This window comes from Nymphaea colorata, chromosome 1 (assembly GCF_008831285.2).
Source record: "Nymphaea colorata isolate Beijing-Zhang1983 chromosome 1, ASM883128v2, whole genome shotgun sequence".
Classification (NCBI taxonomy): Eukaryota; Viridiplantae; Streptophyta; class Magnoliopsida; order Nymphaeales; family Nymphaeaceae; genus Nymphaea; species Nymphaea colorata.
In genome coordinates, this window is record NC_045138.2 from 11,971,109 (window position 1) to 11,992,278 (window position 21,170).

Here is a 21,170-nt window from a genome sequence, read left to right on the forward strand (position 1 = left end):
TATCAAGGGAAATAGTATAACTGGTCGGGTTATAAGTTTGTATAAAGGCAAGTCTCTAGTTTGATTCCTTTGAGTGTTATGTTTCTGTGTCTTAAGGTGATAGGACGCGACATCCAAGTTAAAAGGTACACCGTTGCTATTGCTATCATCGACGCAGCTCAAGACCCCAAAAATAGGGGGAATGGGGGGCCTTTGAGCCTTTTTCAAGAGGTGAGATTAATACATGTCGCAAACATTTATCTCAGAAAGACCAAAGTCTACCAAAATCTACAAACGCACTCAATATCCATTATTTCTAAAAAAAAAAATTGGAAAACAATTGAAGTGACTGTGACCCTAATCATGCTAGTTTTAAATATTTTTTACAAAAGTTGAAATATCATTTTTCAAAATTTTTATATACAATAAATGATTTTAAAAAAAAAACGATATGTAAATTAAAAAACGCTCTTCAGCGGAAATTTTTATATAAAATAAATAATTTTTTAAAAAAATGATATGTAAATTAAAAAAAAAACACTCTTGGCTGTGCCCTTGACCCTAATAAAGCAGGACTTCAGGTTAACATGTAAAGGAGAAATTACTAAGATGCCCCCACCATATTAAGGGAAAAACGGATCCGCGTAAAACTGTATCCGACCAAATTGCGGTCAGATTTGGCGCTCCAACATTAGTTCAAATGGGAATAGAATTAATGTTTTCTCACAGAATAGGCGGACAATCAGCAACTTTGTCTACTTCAATAAGCAACCACAATAACATTGTGCCTGTTTCTCTCTAAGGATCTTCATATATATGTGACTACCTTATCTATTGGTAGACCACAAATCGTTAGTTTTGGAGGTTAAATTATTTTTAATCTCCAAGACCTCCTAAAGGACCAACCTACCATTTTGGTTGCAATTTAATAATTTTGTCAATGAATGCTTAACTTTTACTTAATAAATATACTATGTTTAAAGACCTTAGCTCAAACTATGGAATATAAAATGTTCAAACTTGAAATGTGCCTTCCTTTGGGGCCAACCTGGTTGGTGTTGATCAATTCACCAGCAGAGTGGAAATGCCTAGGATTTGCCCGAATCTTGCTAGAAGTTCCCCTCAATTTTGTGCCGGTGGGAGAAGTAGAACTTGAGGAGGGGGTAGAGGCATCTCCCAAGAAATCAAATACAAGTTGAAAGTCTGGTTCTGCTCAGATTGTGGCTTCACCACTCATTCCTCTTCCTCCTGCAACCTGGGTCGGAACGGTCCAGAAGATGGCAGGAAAGATGAAGATGAGTTGTCTCAAGTCAAGATCACGGCAAGGAAAACTAGGCGGCCACGGTTATCCCCTCCTGCCCATCCCCTCTCCAACCGATTTCAATCCCTTTTAATGAGGCCCACGAGGAGGTTTTGGGGGCTGTAGCAGCAGGGGCTTGAAGACAGAAACCCCCTCCACCACTCACCTTCTATTGGGAAGCTAGAGGCCTCGGAGGAGATTTCAGTGAAGTCTCGCACAGGGCCAGTAGACAACCCCAACCCAAAGTTCCGCAACAATAGTGACATGCCCCTGAATGGCTGCCCCATTGCGTCAAAGCAATCTTTCAGTCGCAGCCTGGGGGAGAAAGTGATGGTGGTCCATGTTAATAATCATGGAGTAGGAGAAAACGGAGAAACAAGAGTTTAAAGAGACAAAAAGCACACGCGATTACGTGGTTTGGCATTACTGCCTACATCCACGAGGGAAGGAGACGGGCTTCATTATGTGATCGTTGCTCTGTGTTGCATGCCCTTTGTTACATTCTCGTTTTAAAGACAAAGGGATAAGGATGAGAGAGAAGGAGACGGGCTTCATTATGTGATCGTTGCTCTGTGTTGCATGCCCTTTGTTACATTCTCGTTTTAAAGACAAAGGGATAAGGATGAGAGAGAAGGATAACAATTACTGAGCCAGCTCGAATAACTCGAGAGGCAACCTATCCCACCAATCTCGGTAACCAGATCAGTTGCCTATATTGTTTCAACAGATTTGACCGAGTGCATATTCATGCTTGCCACACCTCCATCCATAATAAGTGAACAGTCCACATCCCTCCCCCCAACAAGAAGGGAAAGAGGAGACCAGTGGTTCTTTCAACCGCGTCTTTTCGTAGTTTGATCAATGAATAGGACATGAAAAACAAGGGGTTTGAAGAGTAAGGACGTCAACTCTCACATGAAGAGAGTGGGGACTCTTGACAAAGGCGAGGTACTGAAGGAAATCCTTGGCCCAACCAAACGAAAAGGAGGACATGGACATTTGCAGCGAATCCCTGCAAGGCACTGTCGCTGACCCACTCTTTACAGATTTGGTTGATGACTGGAAAGGTTGCTGCTCGCAGCACCATAGTCCATGTCGATAGATGGGCCAAACAAGGAGAACATTCCTTTGAAGGACAGGCCTTGGTCAGGTAATGCTAATGGCTCTGCCCCCTTTTATTTTTTGTTCTATGCTATTCTTAACTGGAATGTGTGTGGTCTAGTGAGCAAAAGCCTCACAGCATGATCTGTGCGTAGTTTTCGAAGACTTAAGGCCAAATGTGGTAGTTCTAGTTGATACCAAACAGAACGTTGACATCCTCCGTAAATTTTTCCAGCAATTTCCTGAATTCTGCATGATTGCTAGCCTAGTTGTGGAAGGATTGTGTGCTCATATTCTTATCTTGTGGAACGCCCTGGTTAGCCTTGTAGAGTTTGACATGCATCTTCACTGGGTAGACTGTAAATTCCCTTTACTCTCTTCATGTGTGACTTTTGGTGCTACTGGGACATACCTGAATCCCGACTTCCCCGTACAAAAGCACTCCTTTAAATCTCTCAACGCAACTCTCCATCAAAAGACAATTCCTTGTGTTTGCATTGGAGATTTTAACTCTATTCTTATTGATGAAGAGAATTCCGGTAGGGCCCCTGCCACAGCTGCTTAGTTAGCTTTTGCCAGGTTCATCCAAGACAGTGAGATGATTGAGATAACGGACCTCAACCACAATTTTTCTTAGTCAAACAACTGCACAAGGGACGCAAATGTCATGAGTTACATCAACAGATGTTTCATCAACAAAGCATGGGCTGAGGGGTTGCAGCACTCAGTTAGCCTATCCATTCTACCAGAGCAACCTTAGATCATTGCCTCCTCCACTTCCAAGCCAATGAAAGATCAATTGAGTGGTTGGGCGATAAGGGTGAACAACGAACGAGTAACTCGAACTCGGTTCGTTAAAGCTCGGCTCGAACTCAAGTTCGAGCCAGCTTCTCTACTCAATGAGTCGAGAACGAGTTGCTGCTTCAGCTCGTTTATTTATTGAGTCGAGTTCGAGTTTGTTTAACAAAACTTGATTAACACAACTCGGCTTGTTAGCTCGAGTAACAAAGCTCGTCACTTTCCTCTTTCGAGTAACGAAGCCCGTCACTTTCCTCTTTTTTTTTTCTCTCTCTTCACTGGCTTTCTCCTTCCATCGATGCTCCGTCACTTTCCTATTTTTTGTCTCTCTTCAGTCTTCACTGCTTTCTCCTTTCGACCACCGATTCTCCATTCTTCAAACTGGAGGCGCTAAGGTACAATTTCTTCTCTCGACCTCCTATCCCTCTACTCTCCCATTCTATCTTCCCCTCTTCAATCTCTCTCTCATTTTGCCCAAGCCTCTCCCTCTAGTCTTCCCTTCTCTCTCTCCCTCTCTGATCTCACACTCTCCCTCATTTTGCCAAAGGGAAGCTTTCAACCCTCGATTGGGGCTTTCTGAAACCTTCGATTGGGACAAGGTTTTGCCCAAGTGAGGGTTTCACTCACTCCCTCGATTGGGGCTTTCTGAAACCTTCGATTGGGACGAGGTTTTGCCCAAGCGAGGGTTTCACTCACTCCCTCGCTTGGGCAGGCGAGGGTTTTAGAAACCCTCGCTTGAAGCCCTTGTGTTGGGTGAGGGTTCCTCCCTTGCTGGGCGAGGGCTTTCGAAACTGTGGGTTCCGGGTGAGGAAGAAGCAAGCCCTCGAAACCGTGGGTTCCGGGTGGGGAAGAAGCAGGTGACACTGTGGGGGGGTGGCAAAGCAGTGAGAGAGACGAGTTTGGCGAGCCTTATCGAGCTCGAGTTCGAGCTCAACAAATTCTGCCGAGTCAGGCTGGAACTACATCAGTCGAGTTATTCTCGAGCTCGAGCTTGAGGTTTCATTAGTCGAGCCGAGCTCGAGCCAGGTGAACTCGGCTCGTGTTCACCCCTATTGGGCGACTATATCTTTCGATTCCATTAATGTTGGCTCCATGACATTCAATGTCTAGAGCTCATCTAGAATGTTTGGACCCACAAGTGTCATGGCTGGCCTATGATTCAGGTCATGGAGAAGTTAGCTGCAGTGAAGCGCACCTTCATGTCGAGAATGAAGTATCAGATCAGTCACCTTTTCCAGCAGACTAGCAATGTGTGCCAAAACCTGAGCCGTTGGCAGCAATGTTATCCATATCGTACGATACGCACGTGTATCGTACTATACGTATCGTATAGGCCTAAAAAACCTATACGATATGCTTACGATACACGATACGCTCGTGTATCGTAAGCGTATCGCCCGTAACGTACGATACGGACACCGTATTCATACGATACAGGCGATACACCCCCGTATCGTACGATACAGGGAAAAACACAAAATTTTTTAATTTTTAAAGTTTAAACACTCCTCCCTCTCTTTCTTCTTGTATTTAAGGACTCCAAAAGACGTGGGAGGGAGAGATTTTGCCCATTTTCATAAAAAATAACCGATGATTCATCGATTTGGGGAGATATTATCGTTGAATCATGAAAGTTGATAACTATATGTTTTGAACTTATGAAATTGTGATGTATTCTAAGTCCTAAGACTCCAAGTCTTAAGACTCTAAGTCCTAAGTTTCTATAAAATTTTCAAGTTTAAAATTGTGATGGATGCTTATTATGTTATTTTGAATCTCTGATTTCTTATTTTTGAATGTGTTGTCGATACACATGAATGTTCCTTATGTATGATGACCTATGTCACACGGATACGGCAGACTGGGTCGAATACCGGTGTCGACACGCGGACACGGGGATCCCGACACGGCGATACGGCTGGATACGTTTTGGATCGGGTATGGGTCAGACCCGATCCAAACCACTTGCATAACCGATTTTTTAACCCGCGTTTTGTTTTACACATTGACATTTACCCTCGATGCTCGACCTTCGTTTACCCTCGACGGCTTCCGCGGCAGGCTGGCAGCACAGTAAGGCAATGGCGGGTGACGGCGACCTCCGGCGATCGACGGCGACTTCCGGTGGCGCCCGGCGGCAGCCAGCGACAGACAGGTAAGTGTTTTGTCTATTATTTTCGATAATAGAAGTTAGGGTTTCAACTTTTATTTGGGGATTTTTTAGATTGGGTATTAAAATCTGATTTGGGGATGTTTTGGTTTGAAGATTGGACGGTTTAGAATCCTATTCTTCAATGCTACGTGCGATGTTTTCTTTTCTTTGTTTGATTTTGGGATTTGGGGATTTTGCCTTCGCTGTTGTTCATGATGCTAGACAATGATGAATATGTGATATCTAGATGGCATTAACATATAATTTACCATTCTTGAATGTTCCTGTTCACTATTCACTTCAGCCTTCGCTATTGTTCATGTTTCTTGCTTATGTCTTAGCAGTTATCACTTTTGAGATTGGTGATGAACAATGTTTTGTTTGAGACTTTCTTTATTATCATTTTTAATTTTTTTGAATATAATATTCGCTGTATCCACGTATCCTAAAATTTTGAAAATGCCGTGTCCCCGTACCCGTACCCATATCCATAGGATACCCGTACCCATATCCATAGGATACCCGTACCCGTATCCGTGTGACATAGATGATGACCTTTTTGATATTTGAAAACATTTTTCTTGATTTCTGATTTTTTGTTTATTTTTTCAAATTTTTAATGATTTTTTTCAATTTTTCTGATTTTTTAATATTTTTTTAATTAAAAAATTAATTTTACGATACGTTACGATACGGCGTATAGGTCGGCCCGACCGATACGCGATACGCTACGCCAATGATAACATTGGTTGGCAACATGAGGAGGAGGAGGAGGCCTCAATGCCCATTTCAATGGCATCATAGGCCGTGAGAAGTTAAAGTGGCTACTTCTCTTGGAGAAAAACTATTGGAACAAAAAATCGTGCATCAAATGGCTATAGCTGGTGATGCAAATACCAAATTCTTCCACAAGCTCATTAACAACAAGAGATGCAAGAATAAAATCACTGTCATAGAGGTTGACAGTTGGTGTTATGATGAAGGCTCCCAGATTTTTGTAGTTCTGCACCTCATACTTCGAAGATCTGTTTAGCAGAGACATCCGCTCAGGTCAGCTTCTCCATGGCCTCCATGCGCTTACTCTACAGAGAGCACGAGGAGAGCCTCTTCCACATATTTTTGAACTGTCCTAAATCCAAAAGAATTTAGAAATTTGTGACCAAGCAATTTGGGAAACAAGGCATACCTTAGTACACTCTTATAGAAAGCCTAAAATTGTGGATGAATGTATAGTTCACTAAAAAGGCTCTTTTGAGGTGCTGGCGTTTTGCTTTCACCTGGTGGTTTGGTGGATTTGGAGACATAGAAATGAACTCAAACACCAACACCCACTACATGCACTCGCATAGGCCTGAGCTGTTGGCTCTTTTGAGGTGCTGACATTTTTGCTTTCACCTGGTGGTTTGGTGGATTTGGAGACATAGAAATGAACTCAAACACCAACACCCACTACATGCACTCGCATAGGCCTGAGCTGTTGGAAAGTCTGCGCTGAGCATTTCCTCAAAAGGGAATGGGATAATGACTCGAAGATTTGGTATTGAAAGATGGCTTTGCACTAGGATTCTTTGGTATGGGTAGTTCTGACTTCTGAGACCCTGGCATTGGAACGATTATCTAGCTAGGTCACATTCAACGGGTTCGAATGCAGGGGGTAGCAGCTGTTGTCCATGATAGCTCCAATAGTATGCTCCTTAAATTCGTCAAATGGAGTGAAACACCGACCAATCGTCGTCCAGTGTTCCATTTCTTTCAATTCCTATCAAACGCCATCCTCAGATCAAAGCAGACAGGATGGACAATAAGACAAGGGGTATAAACAACCTCAGCGTCATGCCCTGTTCCGAATAAATCCTATGAACTTCCTGGACAGGATACTCGAGTGGAGCACTTGCGACCTCACATCTTACTCTCCTGCTCGATATCTCCCTCTCCTAGTCTCTCTATCTACTGTCTGCCCCCCCTCCCTCCTCCTCTCTCTCTTTTGTCTATTCCCTTCTAGCTTCTTCTCAGATCTGTCTGGTGCTCACTACAGTCTTCTTCTGGTGCAATGAGCAATAATATTGCTGCCGATTCATCTCCATCCTCCAAGGTAAGTCTTATACTTCTTGTTGTGCATCTCTCTCTATCTCCCTCTCTCCCCAACTCTTTCTCGTTCCCCCTTCTCTTTGCACATTTGGTATAATAGCTCTATGTGTGTCGTTTGCCCCTACTTGCTCATTTTTGTCATCAGTATTTGCTTTGCTTTCTTTTTTCCGTTATCATCCATAAGAGCCACAAAAATCTTTTTCTTCATATGTACTTGAAAGAAGATCGACCTTAGGGTGCTCCCTCTTAGGTCTCTTTCAGAGGTGGAGCTATCACTGGTTTGTAATGAAATTACTACTGTCAGGGAAATGAGCATTGCTATTAGTAGGAGTCAGCATCCCTTTACATACCTGTCGGCAAATGCTAAACAGAAAGATGGTTATTTTCTGGACATTGCATTTTGAAGGTGCATTTTTATCAAGTTCTAGTGCCTATAATAATCTGTTTTATCTGTTTGAGTGTGATGCTGATGGAAACATGTTGTTTAGACTGAACTAGCATATTTCTGTTTTTCTGAAGCATTCTTGCTGATTGAACTCTCTATGTTCAATCACCATCCTGCACTAAAGATAAAGATCAATAGAGGTTTCATAGGTGCACGTTCTATTAACTCAATCCACTTGCATATCTTTTCTACTAACGATGGATTGTGTCTTCCTGATGTAAAAATGTAACTGATTACATCAAGCTTCCATGGGAAGCAACAATTAAACTTGCCTTCGCATCACATTATTAAGTTTATTTCCTACCCAAAAGGAATTGAAGATTGCAAATATGGAAAAAAAGGTGATATTTTTGTGTGTTAACACTCAATTCTGACCCTCAATGAGCTTTACATTTGCAAGTCTAGCCAAGTTTACTTGGCCCTGCCTATAGGAGCAACAGTTGTTATCCTTAATCCTCTGCCTTAAGAGGAGAATTTTAAGACAGAGCATGGGTTTAGGACGTTTAACTTGTTTTACTAGCCCCTATCTACAAGAGTGAGAGTTGTTGCATATATATATATATATATATATATATATATATATATATATATATATATATATATATATATCGAGAGAGAGAGAGAGAGAGACTGTGGTTACTTCTTACATTGGGCGTAGACTGGATCTGGGTGGCTTGGCTTGATTGACAGAGTAAACTTTCACGTCTAGCAGGAAGGAATAGATTGAATAAGATGGCTAATGTTGTCTTTTGTGCCTCTCTGCTAATGGATTTGGCTGATGAGAGTCTGCCAAGTCTGCCTTGAGTTGTTGTTATCTTCTGCCTGAGAGTTCGGGCATTGCAAATGCCATTAAATTTCTGCCGTAGTGTGGGAGTATGTTGGTGTTGCTAATGTCTTCTCGAGAAAATGCTTCAGTTACAAGTTCTATTGATTACTTACTTAGGGTGATCACGATCATCCATGCCATACTGAACACCCACACACCTTATTCTTCATATGTAAGTAAAGGATGCCAACAGTTGGAATCAGTTATATATATATATATTATGTGTGTGTGTGTGTGTGTGTATCCACCGTGTTGTTATGGACTTTTTTATGGATGAACCAAAATACTAGAAGTCAATGGTATTTATAGTGTGAAAGGCATTGTCTTCAACGCCTTATATATTAGAATATATGTCCAATATGATCAAATGGCTTACAATCTGCCACATCAAAACTAACTCTTGAAAAGGACATAAGTAGTGTAACAGGTATAAGCTATTTCATGAATTTTCTGGTTTTGTTAAATTCATGAAATCATCTGATACATAGACCTTCTCTTGCTGAAGTCATCTAGACCTAGTTCTGAAAATTTTCAAGGTATCCTTTTTCTGTAAGTCAACATTTCAATGTTCTGTTTGGTCTTATGGAAGCGGTGTGTTAGATACTTTGAAACAAAACCTTTTTTGTGATTGGCGTACGGGAACATTTAAGTTTATGGTTTTTCTGGTTTCATAGTTCCCAAGTCTTAAAAACAAATAACTAGTTTACAGATGTGTAAACTATTCAGGTGTGAGTGTTCATCTTTTCAGATCTCCATTACTTTTACTGCTGTTCATGTGTACGCACAGTTTCACATTTTTCAAGTTAAAACTCTCAAGTTGCCTTTTTTATTTTTCAACTAAATGATTTCCTTTGAACTTCTAACGCATCTTCTCTAATTGCTTTTTATCATTAGAGAATAGTCTAAAGTCAGAATTCAATTCTTTCAGCAGATAGTACAAGAGTTGTGCTGGGAATTTTCAGTCCACAGCAACAACCTTACAGTTAGGAACTGGAAGAAGAAACCACACCATCTGGGATTTTCGCAAGGGGCTCCTAATCAGCCAGAACTAAAGCATGCATTTCTTAAGTTTGTTGAGGTTTATAGCTGGTCATCTGAGTTTGTTGTTGTTATTAGTATTATTATTCAGATTATTGTCCTCACTGTTATTAGTATTAGTATTCATATTATTGTTCTTTAACATAAGATATTTCTGCTCCTTTGTCTTGGCAGTTTCTTGATAATGACAGCCAGGTTTATTTGGACATCAGCTACACCTTTGACATTCGAAAAGAATGGCCATCACCTTCCTAAGTTAGTTTGGTGGCCTTCAGAGAGATTCTAATTATTTGTTAGCTCATGTATTATCTCTCAGTTCAATGGAGTGATTTCTATAACTTAGTCCTGTATATTGTATAAACACTTGTTATCACATCTCCAATTTTTTATTGTTCTAGCACTCTGAATTCTATTGTCATGGTACCGGAGCTCGATAACTGGTTCAGGTAACTCAAGCGTGTTGTTGGTCGGGTTTTTTCTGTAAAAGCAACTCTGGCCACTTCAGCACTTGATGGTTCAGGCTGCATGACACAAAAAACTTGTTGTACTGAAAGTAACATGCACACATCATGATATGGCTTTAAGTTCAAGCAATTCCTTCAGCTGCAGCTGAGTCATCCAGTTTTCTGATCTTGTTGTCATTGAAATGTCTGTTTTTATTGCTTCAACGATCGTATAGAGATTTCACATTCAGAGGAGATTTCTCCCCACCTCTAAATTCTCTTCTATGTCACTTACTGTTTGTAGATACCAAGCCTGTCAGTATCTTTTTGTTGTTCGCATCTTGTGAACTCAATTTTTTACCAGGATGGTATTGAAAGCTAAACAAGGAATTTTTGTCTTTTAACATATTTAATGATTTCGATGGTCTTTGGCATCCATGCCTTCTTTCCGGATGTTGCAATGTTTAAGTTCTTGTCACTCATTGCCTTTCTTTAGCTTTCTTTTTCAAACCATGATGCTTAGGCTTGTTGGAAACCTGTTTTAGCATCAAGGATAGTTTTAGAACAGGTGGTTTTACATTAAAATGTGGTTCCTAACATGGTAATATTTTTTATACACTTGAGCCTGCAATTATTTTTGGCTTCTTTGTATCAATATTTTTCTGGTTGGACCAACTAATAGCAGGCTTATTAGTGCGCAAGTTGATTGAGAAATGCAAGTTAAGCCATAAGTTGCATGTCTTTGGGACCCAATTAGGTGCTTTATGTTTCTGAATACTACGGCAAACATGATATAGAACATTATATATTATTGGAACCCAGTTACTTGAATAGTTTTTCTCGGTTGATATAGGTTAAGCAAACTAATTCCTCTCTCACAGGGGTTGCATACACCTTAGTCGGTCAGTTTACTTAAAAACATGAAGGTAAGGCCACAAGGCGTTCTTTTTTTATTTACTTAAAAATAAAGTATTCTTGTTATCAAACAGCAGAAAAAACATATAAAAATGACCATAAAAAACAAGAACACCGCGATAAAACAAACAGATTCAACAAAACAAAAAATAAACAGCAAACAAAATAGAGAGAACAGATAGGCAACACAAACATTGGACAAAAGAGATATGGTGTTCGATAAAACCATCAAACACTAGACAAAGGACATTGTTCGTGAGGAAAGGTAGGACATGACATCCTATCCACTCTATGCTACAGGACAACAATCAAACAACCTCTAAGGGTCCACTACATTTGGGACTCTTCTACTCTTTGATTCTGGACACTTGTCACAATCCTAAAAAATCCTTTACATTTGAGGCTCTCTAATTTTTTATAAATAGAAAAGCCCTAAAGGGGGATGACCCATCCAAAGGTCCTTTCTCTACTCCTTGGATTCTGTGTGAACCTTAGAAGGAATTCTATTTCCGCTCACGTCCAAGCCAAGCCAGGGAAAGAAGTAGAAGACATCGATGTAGGATGTGTGTGTGTGTCTCTCTCTCTCTTTCATTGTGTATATATGTGATTTTTGTTATTTCTCTTTGTATTTAGCACAAACATGTCAAAAAATTATTTATTTTTAAGCTTTTAGGTCGACATTTCAGATTTTTGTATATTTTCTAAAATTTAGATATGTAACTTTTTGAGTTTATACAAAATTCAAAATTGCAAAAGTTCCAAAGATTTGGCATAACTTTAGAACTATATCTTTCTAACTAGAAATCATTTTGACAGTCTATAAAAACTATATGTTTCTCCTATATGTCTAATTTGTTTTTCTCAATTTTCAACAAATTCTAAGCTTATTTGGTCCTACATTTGCTTGTTTTCTCAAATCTATTTTTTGCAATTAATAAACTACAAAAAATTGGGTGTTAAAATTTGTCTAATTGAATCTTTGATTTCTATATATAATTTCTTTTCACTGTATTTCAGACAATTTCAAGTTGATTTGACTAGTCAATTAGACCATTTGGTTGGAATTATTTTTCTGCAATTCTGTAGAATTTTGTAGAATCTTATTTTCTGCCAACTTTGTGATGTCGTTTCTTTCTCTCTTTTTTTTTTTTTGAAAGTTTCAACTTTTGTTTATTATAATTTATACAAAAAATCTACAAACTAAATTTTAGGAAAAACCAAAAATTTCAACTTTTGTTTATTATAATTTATACAGAAAATCTACAAACTACATTTTAGGAAAAACCAAGTTGATTTGGCTCCCTTTCCATCAATGTGGTCATGGAGACATGAACTTTTCTTGTTTCTGTTATTTTCTGATGTTCATATTTCTACTTTAAGTTTCAGAAGTCATAACTTTTTACCTCATGCATGTTTCATATCTATAAAATCATTTTAATTCTATGTTATGCATATAGTCTACAGACAATTTTTTTTTAGATCAATGCAAAGTGATTTAATGGAGTTTTGGTTGGACCAAATGTACCTCTTTAACCTATTTTTCAAACTTTGTTTTCTACAATTTCTGATTTCTGTCATAGGCTTCCGGTCCTATATCTTGAAGATCTAAAATGTTTTCTAAATCTATTGCTGTAATTGATTGTCCCATGTTTAGAGAGTCTTCCTATCAAATTTTGTGTCAATCCAATATTGCTAACCTAGTTTTCAAAGTTGTCAAAATCATCCACCTAATCAAGTTGTCATGTTTTCCAAACTTAGCCAAATTCTCATGCTTCAACTTATTAACCTAGGTTCAACCCGACTTTAGTATTTAATTTTGGCATCTCTTCTGTTTTAAACATAGTTAGGGTCTTGTAACATGTCCTAACTCTAACCTAAGGTGCCTAGGCTTGCAAACATAATTCAACATGTTAGTTTACATTCTTGTTATTATGCATATCATTTTTTATTTTTAATATTATGCAGCTATTGATTTCAAAATTTACATTTGAATTCATAAAGAGTTCAAGCTAGCTCAACACATGCCTCAAAACAATAGTCCTTGCATGTGTATTCTTGATCTAGCTTGGCTCCTACATGGGTTCAGTTTTCAAATTCATGCATCTTATAATTAGATGTTTTATAATGTTTGATGTCCATTCATATAGTTTGCTTTCGCTTTGCATCATGTATTTAATTTGAACCATGCACTTAGAATTAGGTCAAAGTGGTATTAGGTAAGCCTGGGCAACGGGCCAGGTACCAGATGGTACCCAATACCTGGCTCGGTTAGGCCTGGGCCTGAAAAAAGCGGCCCGAGTTGGCTCAATAGGGCCAGGTTGAGCCAAGACCAGGCTTAGGTATCGGGTATCAAGCCTGGGCCCAGGTTTCGGGCGTCGGGCAGGGCCGATGCCCAGGTCTAATATCAGGTTAGGTTATTAGCTACATGCATGCAGTAATAGTCTTTGCATGTACTTGATGCGAATTGACTTTCATACATAAACATGTTTTCAAAAATATTGTGTTGAACTGCACAATTTCGAAATTGAACTAGTTTCCAAACTTGTTTCAAAACACTAGGTTGAGATTTAAATCATAGATTGAACCTACCCAAAACTGTATTAGGCTGACTCGATGCCTTAGTAAAGACCATAGGTTGAACCCGCTAGTCACCCATGTTGGAACCTAGTTGAAACCCTAAGCCTAGTTAGATTAACTTAAATGCCCTTTTAAACCTAGATGAGCTGTATGAATTAGGAATGGCTCCATAATCTCTTGAATTGGATTTCATATCTTTGAATTTGAATTTAGATCTGTTTAAATCTAGTTTTACAAAATTGGATTTTAATTTAGATATTATATTTAGAGGAACATATCTAGATCTCAAGTAATTTGATCACGATTTTGGATCTTACAATGGATTTCAAATATCACATCTAGAACTTTGGATCTCATATCTTAGAATTTCGATAATAATTTCTGACCTTATCATATTAAAACCTACTTTGAATTTTGGATTTCAGATCTCTACTTTGTTTGGATCAAGGACTTAGTTATTACAAGTTTAGATTTCAAAACTGAACTCAGATCCGAACATTAGTTGACCTCATGTCCAAACCCTAATTTTTCATTAAATTTGATCATAAAATAAAAAAATTCCATTATTCCTAAATCAGATCTTGAACTCAGATTTGGACATCAATATTTTTTATTTCAGATCATAGATCTCTTTAGGTCTACATTTCAAAACCTTAGAAATCGAATCTCACCTATGTTTGGACCTACTTTGCATCATATTAGATCTAGGAACCATTGCATGGATCGATGATGAACTGTCTCCCTTGATTTCAAATGTATATTCATTTGGTTTGTGCACTCTAACTCTAATTTTGGACAATCTGCTTATATTTTCTAAAATTCATATTTTCTCTAAACTAGGGCATGTTAGTATCTAGAAGACAACCGTAACTTCGAGTCTGCAACACTTAGCCTAGTCCTTAATCTGATTATCCTTAGTAAAGGCATCAAGAACGGTTAGATCTCGTATTGGCAGGTCAGGTCGTATCTCTCGTAATTTTCTACAAGAAATAAGGAGGCGAGTATATTTTTGAACTTTTCACATATGAATGGTCATTGTGAAATTTTGAATGTAAACAAAAGTGGCTACCATGGTGAAACCTGTCTCTATTTCGACTATATCAAGTGCTCTAGATCACTAGGTTCTGATTGTCATATAAACCATAGAGTCATTTAGGTGCCCTCATGTGATGTGTGCATTTCTTGTCTGCATTGAGACTTAGAATTTAGAGAAATTTTGGATGTACATGTAGATCTATGATCAAATATAGCTCATCTTAATTTAGATATTTTTGAAAACCATGATTTCTTCTGTTTAATAATTTAAACCTCTTTAGGATTTGCATTAGAGCTCTTAGTTGGTGCATGTGCTCATGTTTTCAAACCTTTTTGTCAACCTATATAAGCCTCGATCATTGTCACAGGATTTTTCTTGTTAAACCATAGCTTCAGGGGATTCAATGGCTAGACCAACATACTAGATGCATGTATTGACCTTCTCCTTACTATGTATTAAGATAATAATCATGTATATCAGTAAGATCCAAGGAGAATTGACAATCATAAACTATAGAACCCACAAAGGAGTGTATGCTATGTACATAGATTTTATCCAAGCATATAGGCGTAACTTGATATGGAACCGTGACTGATTATGAACCTTATAAGATCTAGCTTAGGAGTCCAAGCCATTTTCAAATATGCATCATAGTGATATGGCTTATGGGGTGTGTTGCATGTGCATCTTTGTGTGATCCATGTTTGTATTGTCTCATCCCTTCAAAAAATTCTTTTCAAAAACTAGATGTGAATTCTTAATGGTGTTGTCCCAGTTTGTTCTTCAAAACTGTCTAGAAATCCAAATCCTACCTTATGCTATCAGTCCACCACTTTGGACATCTCTTTTTGCCTATTCTAGGTGAAATTTGAACATCATGTTGTCGGTACCTCCTCCATTGGGTTGACCCAATGAGGCACATTCTCTTCACTAATTCTAGCCATCTTCTGTTTTGTCTGATCAATTTGTCCTAACCTCACCACGTCTCTATAATGGTATTTTTCAAAACTATGTCAATTTTATGGGAACATAGAAATGCCAAGACACTATGACCCTTAGAACCAAATCAAGAAAGAATATCAGGGTAGAGGAAGAAGGGACTAAGCTAGAGTACAATGAAGGGTCCAACAGCTTTGAGGATGAGTGCCTTAGTACAATGAAGGGTCCAGCAGCTTTGCCAAGTTCCAGAAACGTTTGAAAAAATGATGAACAATGGAGCTGAATCATCTAGAAACAGGAGTAGGGGAACTTCGACCAAGGGATGCTCTCTCAAATCATCTTAGACCATATAATCCTGAATTGGGCATATGGAAAAGCGAGTGCACCACATGCAGACCAAAGGTAAGCAGATCTATACAAAAAGGAACTTCTACGAGGGCATCAACGATTAAGATTTAGGACTTCCCAAGAAGTTCAGCAAGTTCAAAGGAACTGAGAACCTACATGTAGACCTAGGCATTTTCTTTACCGAGTGTGGCAAATTATGAGATAATGACAGGACACTTTATATATGTTTTCCAAGAATATTACAGAGGGAGATGACACAATAATATATGAAGCATATAGATCCCTCCAATGATTTTGATGAGGTTGTAAACACCTTCATTGACAAGTACAAGTCTAATTGTTCTAAAGTTCTTGCCATTCATTAATCGAGACCCAAAAAGGATTTTGGCCGGTGGTAGGCTTTTGGGAAAGTTAGGTTGATCGGGTGTCTTCATTCAAGCTATGGTGCGGAGGAAGAACGAAAGGAAGTGAGAGGTAGGGGCGGGGAAAACTGTCGAGTCGAGCAAGCTTGATAGGAGAGGCAAAACAAAAGAAGGATTTGGCCAAAACGAAGGCAATGCTTTGGATAGCATGACTGATCACCATCAAAACAAAATAATCTTTCTAAATCACTTCCGATCAGCAGGCCTTCAAGCAACTGAAAGATGCTGGGGTTATTTTTTCGTGCAATACTTTCCGAAGAAAAATAACAAAATGCATTTCGACCCCATCGTATTTATCAATCATTTCGTGGCTCCGGGTGCGGCTGAACCATCTATGATTGGGGGAGCGAAGGAATAAGGAGAAAGTTTGGATAAGAGAATACGTTCTTGCATCGTTCTTTTTGTAGAAAGCTCAACCCGCAATCAAAAGACTTTGGCCGAAGCCAAAAAAATGCTGACCTACTTCATTCACCAAGTGAATGATCTTCACTTCGTGAGAACAACATAAACCACCTCCTCTCTCTTTCCTTTCTTCGGTGCAACCTTTATCTTTCCAAGGGATGGGGTTGGGGTGTCTAATAACCTAATTGAGGATGCACGTGAACAACTCCTGGGTCAATTAAAGATCAAATTAAGGAACCTCATGGATAAGGAAAAGGTAATGAAATTGATAGAGAAATTCATAGACCTAGGTTGAATAGGAGAATTGCTAAAGGGAATAGAGATGTTGATAGGGATCATACTGAGAAACATAAGAATTCCATACGGATACAATTCTTATTTGAACGAAGTGCAAAAAATGTGAACGTTGTTTCTAATAGAACAAACACTAATACCTTAATAGAGTCGGTCAAGATCAAATCTGTTTATCAAAGTGCTTCTCCGCTTGCTCAAGACATCTCTTTTCAACCAAGGAACAAAACATGATCATTTGTTCCATTTTTAGTCAAATAGTGAAGGATGTTCGATTAGTAATGCCCAAAGGGGTGGAGGAGATCTATAACCTCTTCTTCCCTCCACAAGTCTATTCTTATGGGTCTTCCTCTTGAAGAGCCAATGTTCGTTGCCTTCTTTCTTCTCGCACGTGTGAACACCGGAGGAACATCCGCATGAAGGTCTGAAAGACCCTGGCTTTGTCACTCAAAGTAAAGTACCTTCACTCTTTGTTTATAAAGAAAGGCCTTCCATGTCAGAAAAGTGGTTAGCTAGTCATCCCTACACCTCCCACTTTTTTGCCTCCCTTTGATTCAAGCCCTAAGTGGTACTATTATGAACTTTTCTTCTTTCTTAGTTCAGGGTGGATGAAGTGGGAAGGTGAGTTGGTTTGGTTGTTTCGAGACCAGTTATTCAGAAATAAGATTCTCAATCATCAAAACTAACGATAGAAGATGAGAGAAGCTAGTTATCTTAGAGTAGATCAGATGATGGTTAAGGCTTGGAAAGGCAATTCAAATCGTTCATGTTGACTTTATTGCTATTGAGCTTTCTTTCTACTGGTGACGAGACTGGTTTATTTCCTATCAGAAAAAATACCTAATTCTCCCTTATGGCTAGTATGAGTGAGGCTTAGGGAACAGTCATTATAGGGAGCCACCCATTCTCCTTATACTTCCTTTTCTTATCTATTTTTCTTTTTCTCCTTCGCGTAGGTTAAGCAACAAAAAATGCTTCTAAGATATATATTTGAATATCATAGCTTGAACCCTATTAATGTCTACCCTTTTTATCAAGAGCTCTTCACTTTCCACTTAGAAAGGGTCTCCTCTTTGTTCATTACGTAAGCTTGCTAGCATACCGGCTGAACCTGAAAATTTTTCATAAGTTCGCTATTGTGCACTCCTGCTACGACGCCTACAACTAGAGCTACGCAAACTATAACCACTGATGAAGAGATAGGAGCATCTTCTATAGAGTCTATACTATGCAAGCTTATAGGTTGATTCCTGCATCATAAACTACCCTCTTTCCTTGGGTAGGCATTCCTGCTATCATACCTTCTATTCAGTCCAATGAAGCTTAAAACCTAGCTCCATCCAGAATCGCTCCTTATGGGGCAGATAAGCACGTGTGCCACAACCCAGTCAATGGCATCGGTGCTTGAAACGGAGAACAAGGCAGTAGGACCGACCACCACCATCTGAAAGATAGACGTACGCACTACAGAATTGTAGTGGAGAATATTGTTTTGGGGTTGTTCCAGACACTCACATATGACATCTTATCCATGGAGACTCTGTTGTTGTTCACAGTTGTCCCTAAAAAGAGCATCCAGGAACGAACCAACCGACAAAAGTGGGCAGGAGTTGGTTTAAGCCAAGGGCGGCTCATGCTTGACATTCAAAGGTTGGAGCTACTCATCGCTAGCTACCACTTGAGCGGCATGGGACATGGGATTGACCTATTGATGCTACTGACAATGGCAGGGTTTTGGCTACTGCTCTGTTTATAGAACTTTGACCCTTCCATGAATCTTTCTTATGCCAGTTGAATGATCTTTCTAGCCTTTATGTCTCTTTCCAAAATCTCTAGCCTCTATGGCTGAGTCATCCGTACATAGAGAATCTATTGGAGGGACTCTGGATTCATAATGAAATGGTGCCAAGTAATTGATTGATCAAAACAGACTAGATGGTCCTTTATAGACTTGTTATAGGAGTAATGTGAAAACTTATATAGTGGTATTTTCTTATATAGTGATATTTTGAGGTTACTTATGAAACTTATTAAACAAAGCTTTCTTGTTAAGAATCTTTCGATAGACTAATCTATCTATACAATTAGGGTTAGTAGTCTATCTTTGATTTACTCACTACCGGATAGATTCAGATAGCATTGGGGAAGATTGGGGTGAAAGGGAAATGTGAAATACTAATTGGTTCCAAAACAAAATTTGTGAATCAGCAAAAAAAATGACAGGGAAAGGCTGAGTATGAAGTATGAACCAATGGTTCTGTAACTCATGAAAGTCGTAGCAGCTTCCCTTTGCCACTCATCCAAGCCACCTCCCCAACAGATTCTACCATGGAGGCCAAAGATCCAGGCCCTAGGTATTCCCCAAACTACTGCACTTTTTTTGCTAACTCACTATTAAGGTGGTCCTGATCATTCAACTGATGTATGCCGCCTGCTCGCCGCTCCAACCACCTGGCAAAACAAATCTTGTCTGTAAGTATTATCATAGCGAAACAAATCTTGTTCTGTAAGTATTATCATAAAAGACTAAGGGACTCATAGTACTAATGTTGCTACTACTACTCCCGACCCAATTTAAAGGTGGGTGGTGTTGTGGATATAGAGAACCCACTAAGTCGATAGAATCAACGATCTACTAATGCTTATAGTTAGGTTATGTCGCTACTAGAATCAGTGATGCTTGTGTCGAATCTGTGGAAAGGACTAGGTAAACTAGTGCTTCTTTGACCAGATCTAGGGTTGGACAGGCAACTGCTTGCTTGCAGTTATTATCAATCTATGCTTACGGTTTACTCTGTTTGAAAGCAACCATCATGCCACGTAACAAGAAAAGCCCCACACTTTGTGAGTACTTAACTTAAGCTTTGATGAACTAATTTGATAAGACAAGAAGGCTTCGTTTTGATGTGACATGACCTTGAGATGAAAAGTGAGTGCTTTTTTTATGATATGAGCTCACAAGATTTTCAGAACATTTTGGTAGAAAGAAGGGAATTCATTAACAAAAAAAGTGAATATCATTTTGCCTGAATAATGACATTCAATCATCAACTAATTCAGACAAAATGGTATGAATTTCTTTTTGGTGTGGTAAGCAAGAATGTCATATAATTCCAATTACCATCTAACCTGGATGAGTTCCCTTCTTTCAATCAATGAAAAGTTAACAGGAAAGATTTTCTTAATAAGCTTCATAAGTGATTCAAGAGAAGATTGAAAGGAGTGCTTCCTAAAAGAGATGGTGAGGTAATTCAAACAAAATTCACTCTTCTTTTGCTTTGATGAGCTAATTCAAACAAAATAGTGTGAACTATGTTATGGCTTCCTTTATGAGTAGCCTTCTTGAAAGAAATTCCAATTACCGTTGAACCTTGATGAGTTCCCTTTTTCAATTAAGAAGAAGGCTTTGTTTTGGTGTGATATGACCTTCAAGAGAAGATTGAAAGGAGTGCTTAAGAAGGGAACTCATCAACCACTTACGGAAAGGAAAAATTTTCATTGAATGCCATTTTTTAGACAAAATTCACGATGCTATTTTTTGGGAAGGTTTTTCAAAAAGGAACTCATCAAAGATTGATGGTAGGAGAAATTGGAATTGTATTCCATTCTTCCAAAAAATGATATTCACTATGCTTATCTGATAATGGTAAGCACTAATGGCATTCAATTCAATTCCAATTGATCCTTCCTTGATGATTATGAGCTCCCTTACTAAAAATACTATACAAAAAATAATCATATCTTTGTTTGAATAATGGCATTCAATTCCAATTAATCCTTCCTTGATTACTATGAGTTCCCTTCTTAAAAATCATAACAAAAACATAGTTTTATTTGAATAAACCCTGTGCTATGCGAATGTGTGCTTTGTAGGTCATGAGCACTGAAAAGAATTGCACAAAGCACTCTTTTTTCAATGGTCAGGATGTCAAAGTGACATTGGAGAATCCACTTTTTCCAATGATCGAAGTGATTATAGTAATAGAAGAAAGGTGTATAGTTGTTCTCTCAGATGGGGAAGTGAAAGATGTACTAATGAGAGACGATTGACTGATGGATATAGGTGCTGC

General features: G+C 38.7%; 2 protein-coding genes across 6 annotated transcripts; both read left to right on the forward strand.

The window, feature by feature from the left end:
- The first annotated feature begins 1,035 nt into the window (after positions 1–1,035).
- Positions 1,036–10,335, forward strand: LOC116260784 (uncharacterized). 5 transcript variants are annotated; one of them, XR_007574278.1, is made up of 4 exons: positions 1,036–2,429; positions 5,240–5,333; positions 9,621–9,767; positions 9,902–10,335. XR_007574278.1 is itself a non-coding variant. In XM_050079630.1 (4 exons), exons 1-4 carry the CDS (start codon positions 2,372–2,374, stop codon positions 9,980–9,982), a joined length of 399 nt encoding a protein of 132 aa, XP_049935587.1. In that variant the 5' UTR covers positions 1,036–2,371; the 3' UTR covers positions 9,983–10,335. The 5 variants fall into 5 exon arrangements, 1 of the variants encoding a protein (XP_049935587.1); XM_050079630.1 differs by having other exon boundaries at positions 9,602–9,767; XR_007574277.1 differs by lacking the exon at positions 5,240–5,333 and having other exon boundaries at positions 9,618–9,767.
- Positions 10,336–15,959: 5,624 nt separating this feature from the next.
- On the forward strand, positions 15,960–17,456 carry LOC116257043 (ribosomal protein S3, mitochondrial-like). The gene is given in 6 exon segments (XM_031633684.2): positions 15,960–16,039; positions 16,356–16,606; positions 16,609–16,635; positions 16,638–17,207; positions 17,210–17,338; positions 17,341–17,456. Coding segments are annotated over 6 exon segments (1,173 nt in total).
- Positions 17,457–21,170: the final 3,714 nt, after the last annotated feature.

Excerpts from the sequence above, each read along its gene's own strand:
- LOC116260784 (XM_050079630.1), top strand. The coding sequence starts at position 2,372 with ATGTCGATAGATGGGCCAAACAAGGAGAACATTCCTTTGAAGGACAGG. Across the intron at positions 2,430-5,239 it reads GAAGGACAGGCCTTGGTCAG|GCTGGCAGCACAGTAAGGCA; the intron begins GTAATGCTAATG and ends CTTCCGCGGCAG. Across the intron at positions 5,334-9,601 it reads CGGCAGCCAGCGACAGACAG|AATTCAATTCTTTCAGCAGA; the intron begins GTAAGTGTTTTG and ends GTCTAAAGTCAG.